This window comes from Coturnix japonica, chromosome 37, assembly GCF_054131305.1.
Source record: "Coturnix japonica strain WE chromosome 37, WE-NBRP24, whole genome shotgun sequence".
Taxonomy (NCBI): domain Eukaryota; kingdom Metazoa; phylum Chordata; class Aves; order Galliformes; family Phasianidae; genus Coturnix; species Coturnix japonica.
The window spans coordinates 2629563-2637921 of NC_140699.1; the positions used below are offsets into that span (position 1 = coordinate 2629563).

General features: G+C 46.7%; 1 protein-coding gene across 1 annotated transcript in view; it reads left to right on the forward strand.

Moving 5' to 3' along the window:
* Positions 1–8045, forward strand: part of LOC146754902 (receptor-type tyrosine-protein phosphatase T-like) — a 254945-nt gene extending 246900 nt beyond the window's left edge. Inside the window, exon 11 of the mRNA XM_085526643.1 lies at positions 7389–8045. Within this exon, the coding sequence (XP_085382769.1) occupies positions 7389–7411 (23 nt within the window). The 3' untranslated portion in view covers positions 7412–8045. The remainder of the gene's footprint in view (positions 1–7388) is intronic.
* The last annotated feature ends 314 nt before the right edge of the window (positions 8046–8359 follow it).

An 8359-nucleotide genomic window follows, 5' to 3' on the forward strand; every position in this document is an offset into this window, starting at 1 on the left:
CCAAAGTTCACGGCATTGAGTGGATTTATCATATCCCCTACCATGCACCAGCTTCTGGTAAAATTAAAAGATACAATGGGGTGTTGAAAACTACGTTGAAAGCAATGGGTGGTGGAACACTGAAGCACTGGGAAAAGCATTTGCATGTGGTGCAAGGATGCTGTTAAAGTTCATATCCCACATGTGCCCTGTGTCTCATCACAGGATGTGGGGTGTGAGAAGGGCCCAGTCTGAACAAGCAGTCAATCCCAGTGAAACTCTGAACTTCAGATCTCTCAGTTCCATTGCCCTCCTGTGCACACTCTCCCATAGTTTGATGTTCTTTATGTTCTGCATTGCCCAGAAGTGCACCCAGTGCTCCAGGTGAGGCTGTAGCAGTGCAGAGCAAAGAGGGACAAACCTTTCTCCCACCCAGCTGGCAATAAATTGCTTGATGCACTTTAGGGGACTGTTGGCCTTCTTGGCTGGCTGGGCACACTGCTGACTCACTTAAAATTTTATGTTGAGCAGGACCCCCAATCCTTTTCAGTCAGACGTCTCTCATGTGTCCAATATACAGACAGTGTTTATGTCCAGGTATACCCAGGTGCACAATCAGGCACTTGTTCTTGTTATACTTTATGCACTTGGTGCTTAGTACCAACTGGTACCCAGTTCTCTGACTTGTCCACATCTCTCTGCAAGTCCTCTCCACCCTCAGTGGAGGCAACAGCACCTCCTCATCTGGTCTTAACAGCAAACTTGCTCAGAACATCTTCTAGTCCTGCATGCAAGTCATCTGCATAAACATGAAAGGAAAGTGGCCCCAAAATGGAACCCTGGGGAACTCTGGAAGTGACCATCTACCAGCCCGATGGAACCCACTGACTATAATCCTTTGGGACAGAACTACTGGCCAACTGCTCACCCACCACTGCTGGTGAACCTGAAAGGCAAAATGTCAGCATGCTGGGACAAACAGAGAAACACCAATATGGTTACATATAGCTGCGTCAATTTATTGCCCGAAAAGCCATGATTTTAAAGGAGACAGACAAGGGTGTCCAAAAATCACACACGCTAATTGGAGGAAAGCTACTGCAATAACAACCCTATAACCCCCCTTCAAAGCCACGAGCCATTCATTCTTTTCCTAGAGATGTCCTTGGTTCTCATGCTGTTTATCCTGCTCCGCAGCTGCTGCTCTGTGAACTCCTTATCTCAATCCATGGCTGCTGCTCTGTAAAATTCTTCTTGTATTACAACACACCACGTTCTGTTTCTGTCTAGCTGTATGCAGGAATTTCTGTCCAGAAGGGTGCTGGAGAAATAGTATCAAAAGCTCTACTGAAATCCTCAAGGATTACATCAACTGCCTTCCCTTGTTCAGCTCAATGGATAAAGGTATCATAAAAAGACCTGAAATTAAATAGGACCTTCCCCTCTGTATCTTGTGTTGTCTGTGACCTGTCCTTCAGTTGTTTTTCCATAACTCCCACCATCATTTTCTCCAAAATTTTACCAAGCACTGTAGTGAGACTGACAGGTCCATAGTTGCCCGTGTCATTTTTCTTGCTCTTCCTTACAATGTGACAACATTTGCCAGCTTCCTGTCAACAGGTATGACCCTAGATTTATTAGATGCCATTGAAATGCAAGCCCAGAGCATGCTAAAGTGTCATCACTGCAAGAACATAGATGTGCCATAGCTTTGCAATGCCTTGAAATCCAGACTATGCCACAGATGGAGCAGAGAGGAAAATCTGCCTCTTCTGTTCTGAGCTCATCCTTTCGATAAGCTGAATATCACTATGTACTCCATGGGATCAGGTGCAAAAGACACACTGGGTGCCCTAAGCATGGGGCTGCAGTGGTATTTAGGATGGCCAAGAATACCTCCCTTCTGGCCCTCAGCTGATGCTCCAGAAGGAGCTGTCTATCTCATAGATTTTCCGTCACAGTTTACAAGCACTAGCACAAAACTAGGATCACCCAAGGCACCTTGGGCATCACTGAGAGACTGTGTACGAGCAGTGCAGTCGCTGTGGAATAAAAACCAAGGATTCAGATGAGGGACTCACACACAGACACCTCACTGTGCACATCTGAACTCAGCGAGGTGAACTTGCAGCTCCCGTGGTTCTTTGAAAAACTGATCCCAATTCAGCCCCAGGGTTTCCATCTGAGGATGAGATGCCTAACGCTAGAATAAGGATGGGATGGTCTGTTGATAACAGGACAAATGGAAACGGATTTAAATTAAAAAGGGGAGACATAGGTTAGATGTGAGGAACCTATATTTTTACACAGCAACACTGGAAAAAGTTCCCCTTAGAGGCTGAGCATGATGATGGATGGGATCCTGGTTTTACTCTGGGTTTACCCTCACGTCAATCCAGGTTTCTACTCATACTTTTCTCTAGGTGAACTCTCTCTTTACTCAAGGTTTTACTCACAGTTTACCATCAGGGTGTGTGATCGGGAGATGGGCTGGTGGAGTGACTTGCTGGCATCCCCGAGGGAAGGCTGCCAGGCAGATACCCCCAGAAAAGTGGTTGACTCCCTGCCCTGTCACAGTCAGACAGACCTGACTGATGAGGAGGGTTGGAAGAGAGTCCCAACTCAACATCACAGGAGCCCCCCCATGCCTGCCTAGCCCTCGACCCCTGATCCATATAAGCAACAGGTTTGACACTCTGAAATCTGAAGGAGATAAGAATAGGGAGGCAATGGAGGATCTGCCTAGGAGGGAACCTAATGCAAGGCAGTCACTACCAAGCCTTGTGACTTCCTCTGCCATGAAAGAAAGAAGGGTGGTCGTGGTGGGTGACTCCCTTCTCAGAGGAATAGAGGGCCCCATTTGCAGACTGGACCCGAGCCGTCAGTAAGTCTGCTGCCTTCTTGGCTGCAGGTCAGGGACATAACAAGGAAACTCCCAATGCTGGTTAGGTCCACTGATTATTTTCCACTACTCATAGTTTAGGTGGGCAGTGGTGAAATTTCTTAGATAAGACTACAAACTATAAAAAGAGATTTCAGGAATTTAGGCCATTTAGTTCACAGAGTGGGAGATCAAGTGATTTTTTGTTCTATACCTTCAGTGGCAGTGAGGGACACGGAGCAGGCTTGGAAAGCAAAGCAATGAACAGTTGTCTCAGAGACTGGTATTGAGCCAGAAACTTTGAGTTCTTTGATCACAGGGCAGTTTACTTGGCCCATGGTCTGTTATCCATGAATGGAACCCAACTGTCTCAAAGGGGGAAGTGAATCCTAGCACAGACGGTAGCGGGGCTTATCGAAAGAGCTTTAAACTAGCTACGATGGGGGAGGGGACAAAACAGGGCTTACCAGATATAAGCCTAGGGAAATGCTGTTTGAACTGGGAGAGAGGCAGATGCCTCAGCTGAAGTGCGTCTACACCAACGCACGCAGCTTGGTCAACAAGCAGGAGGAGCTGGAAGCAACTGTGCATCCGAAAAACCATGACCTAGTTGCTATTACCGACCCATGGTGGGACCACTGCCATGACTGGAGTGCTGTGATGGATGGTTACAAGCTCTTCAGAAGGGATAGATGAGGAAGGAAGGGTGGTGGTGTGGCCCTTTATATTGAAGAGAGTTTTGATGTTGAAGAGCTTGGGCTTCAGAATGAAGTGCATGTTTGTAAGGATCAGGAGAAAGGCCTGTAAGTGTGACATCTTGCTAAAGGTTTCTTATAGACCGCCTAATTGATGGGTGAGGCATTCTATGAGCAGCTTACTGAAGTCGCAAGATTGCCAGCACTCATTTTCTTGGGAGACTACAACTTCTCTGATATATGCTGGGAATATAATAAATAGCAGAGGAATCAGTCCAAGAGGTTTATAGATTGCATGCAAGACAGCTTCCTAACTCAGCTGGTATGAAGTCCTACCAGGTGTGGTTCCTTGCTAGACCTGCTCTTCACTAACAGTGAAGGACTGGTTGGAGTTTAGAAGGTTGGGGACTGTCTTGGGCAGAGCAACCATGAAATGGTAGAATTCTCTATTCTTGGAGATGTCAGAAGGGTGACTAGCAAAACTACTATCCTGAACTTCTAGAGGGCGGACTTTGACCTGTTCAGGACACTTGTAGCACAGGTAACTTGGGAGTCGCTTCTTATGGGTAAAGGGGTCCAGGAAGCCTGGACACTCCTCAAGATGGAAATCTTAAAGGCACGAGATCAGGCTGTCCCTGAATGCCATAAGGTGAGCCATAGGGGAAGAAGACCAGTGCAGATGAACTGGGAAAAACTATTGAGACTCAGGAAGAAAAAGAGAATCTACGCCCTCTGGAAGAAGGGACAGGATACTTGGGGAGATTACAAGGAAGTTGCTAAGGTATGCAGGGAGGAAGTTAGGAAGGCACATTACTTCCCTGTCCCTTAATCCATGCCCAGAGCTTCTCAGCCATGTCACTGCCAACTGTAAGCTCCATGCAGAGTTCAAGTGGGACACAGAGGGCACAGCCTTCTGCTGTGTGGATGCAAGTGTTGGTGGAACCAGATGGGACAAAGCCCTCCCACCATGCCCTCGTGGGAAAATGGCCACCCCAAGAATGGCAGTCTGCCTCCTCCATGACCCCATCTGAAATGCTCCTGCACTGATTGATTATAGGGCTTTAAACCAGGTCCAAATGGGGAAGGGTGGGGAACTGGATGTGACAGAGAAGGGCTGAGGGATGATGTTGGATTTGGAGATTGCAGAGAAAGCCTCTGAGTTGTTCCATAGGACTGTGTGAGGATTCCTCAGAGAAGGTCTTACTGCCAATACCCCATCCTAAATCTTACTGTGTACCCTCTGGGGGTAACCCCAACCTGCTGCTGCCCAAAATTGCCTGTAGACCAGTGCGGGTAGCATGAGAAATAAACGGGACAACTCAAGAGAAAACCACAGAGCATTTCCTTTCATGCAGGCTTCTGCTTCTGAGCAAGGCCCTGAACACCAGTACCACAGTGTAGATGCAAGACCCAGACAGGCTAAATCAAAACATGCTTCTGTTAGGGGATGCTTTCTGAAGAGTCTTTACGCTAATGAGACAACCGCAAACATTCACTCAGCGAACTCCAAATCTCTGTGCCTTTGCGGGCCTAGGGTCTTGTTTGTCTCACAGAGACATGGTGGAATGGTTCTCACCTCTGAACTGTAGCAGAGCAGATACCAATTCTTTATGATGGATGGCCAAGAACAATTAGGAAAGGCTGCTGCCATCTGTGAGAGTGCACTGAGCTCTGCCTGGGGATGGCAGAGGAGCCAGCTGAGAACTGATGGAAATGGCTCAGAGAGGAGAGCAGCAGATTCTGTTCCTTGCTTCCTGATCAGGAAGGACAAGAGGAGGAGGGGGACAGGCAGGTATCTGAGTTACAGCTGGGATGGAATTGTTTTCTTCAGGCTGCCTACTATGGTGCAGTTTTTTGTTTCTAAGAGAAAAACAACGGTGATAACACTCTGATGTTTACAGCTGCTGCTAAGCAGCATTGTACAGAGCCAAGGCCATGGTCAGTGGAGGGCTCAAGGAGCTGGGAGGGAACAGACTGCGCACAGCTGACTGGAAGTGGTCAAAGGGACATTTTGTAGCACCTGACAGCAAGCAGAAATTGTATTGAAAGGGGTGGCAGTTTATCTCACTCTCTTCTCTTCCCAGTGCCCAACTGAGCATCAGTCTGGTGATGCTGAGCAAGCGCTTGTGCATCAGTTGTTACTACTGCATATAAATGGATATATAGTGATAACTATTACACCTCTGCTTTTATCTCTTTTTTCAAATTGCTTTGTTACAACCCACAAGTTGTACTTTTTTTCCCCAATTCTCTTCCCCATCCCACTGGGAATGGGACAGTGCACAAAGCACTGTGTGCTGCTGAGCCACATGCTGGATTCAACAACCACCATCATTTTGGTGCCCGATGTGAGACTCCAACGATTGAGATAACAGCACATCTGTCCTGAGTGAGTTAACACAGGTCTTTGTGGGAGCTGGAGAACTGCAGGCCATTATGCTGATTGTTTCCCCATTTGTGGAGCTTTTTGAGTCTTCTCATGAAGCTGCATTGCACAGCTCCTTGCTTGCTGCTTGTTTTCCTTGCTGTACTGTTTGCCAGCTCTGGGGGCTGGATTAGGGTATTTATTTTGGTATGCTGTTTGACTCTGGTTTATATCATGATAAAATTGGCAGCTGACAAAATGAAGTTTTGTGCACATTCATCTCTGATGTCATCTTTGAGTTATGGAAGTTATACTGTTGATAAGATTAGTAATTACACCCTTGACTTGGACTCCTCAGGGAGTCTTGCTACGGAGGAGAGAAGGGATGACACTTTCCAGTAGTCCCTCAGACTCACTCTCACTTCTTTTTGTCCTGGAGATTGACAGCTAGTTCCAATAGCTCTTGAAAATTTTGACTATCCATGGGATGCTTACACCAGCACACTCCCACTGTTACGTGTCATTAATGTGTTTCAGCTTATGTTTCAGATTAAACAGTTATTCAGAAATATCAGTGAGAGATCTGCCCCAAGGTGAGAAGGCTCTGCATGGCAGGGGGTGTGGGATGGTCTGGGCAGCTGTCTGGAGCGGTGGGCACCCCCAGGGCTTTGGAACTTCATCTCTGAGCAACTGCAGGATCCTGAGAAACTGGTAGAATATTGGGGGCAGGTCTGCTGTGGCTCTGGTAGCCCCCAAGAAACACACATGACTGCAGTGTGCCAGATCCAGAGAGCTGGAAATGCTGACAGTGCTGCAGCCTCTGCAACTCTTGGCACAGACCCTGCAGCAGCTCCAAGGTTTTGCCACATGTCCTGCGCTTGCTCCATGCTCTGGACAGATCCCGCTGTCACTCATCCCCTCATAATGAGCTCTGCAGTCACTCCTGCAACAGGTCCTGTAGCTGTTCCAAGTATTGCTATAAGAAAATGAAACAAATTCCTCCCGAGAGGTGCACTGTGGTATTGTACAGGAGGTACAGCCCTGTGGTCACTCCAACGCCTCCAATGAGCCCAGTGGCTGCTAAAACTTCAATCTCAGGTCCTGCGGTGATTCCAGCTCTGGCAATGAGCTCTGCAGTTGCTCCAACTCCTGCAACAGCCCAACAGTCACTTCAGTTCCTACAGTGAATACTATGGCTGTTAAAACCCCTGCAACTAGTTCTGAACTTGCAAACAGAAAAACATAAGAATTAGTTCATATATGTTTGCAAATGCATATATTGTATATGTGTGAAAATATACTAAATATATTATATATGTATAAATACATTTGTCAAAACTATTATCCTTTTCTTTTTCTCTTTTTTCTTCTTCTTTTTCTTCTTTTTCTTCTCTCTCTCTCTTTCTTTTTCTTTTTTTTTTTTTTTCCTCTTTTCTCTTTATCTCAACCCATAAACCTTTAACCACAGCACTGCCCCGAGTCTCTTACTGATCTCCTTGGGACTATTCAATCTGATCCGGTCACACACTGAAGAGCCTCAGAAGATCCCGAGGTCTTCTCAGGGAGCAGCTCCTGAGGTACATTCCTTACACCAGCTTTGAAAGAGGCCTCCAGTTCTCTGGGCCTGCTCTGAAGGAGCCCTCTTGTTATGGCAGTGCTAGCAAGGAGTCCAGCCCTGACACAGCTGTTCGTATTGCCGGATACTGACTGCAGCCCTGATTGCTGCTGTAGAGGCAACAGGACTGTCGTGAGACACACAAGACCTTCAGGACTGCACAAATGAGAGGGCCTGAGAGCACTGTGGTGGTGTAAAGAGATCAGAAATGAAAAGAGCACGTTGAGCTGCTGTCTGCGGCTGTACCTCCCCAAATCCAGACAAAGTAGGAAGAAAGAAGAGCTAAGTAAAAGTCTATTTTGAAACATTTTTAGGTATATTTTAACGTATTCGGGGAATCTGGTTATATGTTTACATGAGCACTTGGAGTGAAAAAAATGCAAATTAAGTAGGAAAGAAGTGAAATAAATTTTTATTTATAAGTTCAATAACATTTTATTTTTTTTTGCACGTTGCGATATCTCACATAATCAAACAATAAAAGATGCATAAAAAATAAAGAACCATCACTGGGAATCCTATGAGGAAGTTGTGCATTTTATGGAAGCTGGAATAGTGCTTATTGCAACACCTTCCTGAGAGCGTGCTTGATCTCCCTGTTCCTCATGCTGTAGATAATAGGGTTCAGTGTTGGAGGAACCACTGCATACAGAAGTGCCACTGTCATATCCAGGAGTGGGGAGGAAATGGAGCGGGGTTTCAGGTAGGCAAAAGAAGCAGTGCTAAGAAATAGGGAGACCACGGCCAGGTGAGGGAGGCACGTGGAGAAGGCTTTGTGCCGTCCCTGCTCAGAGGGCATCCTCAGCACAGCCACGAAGATCTGC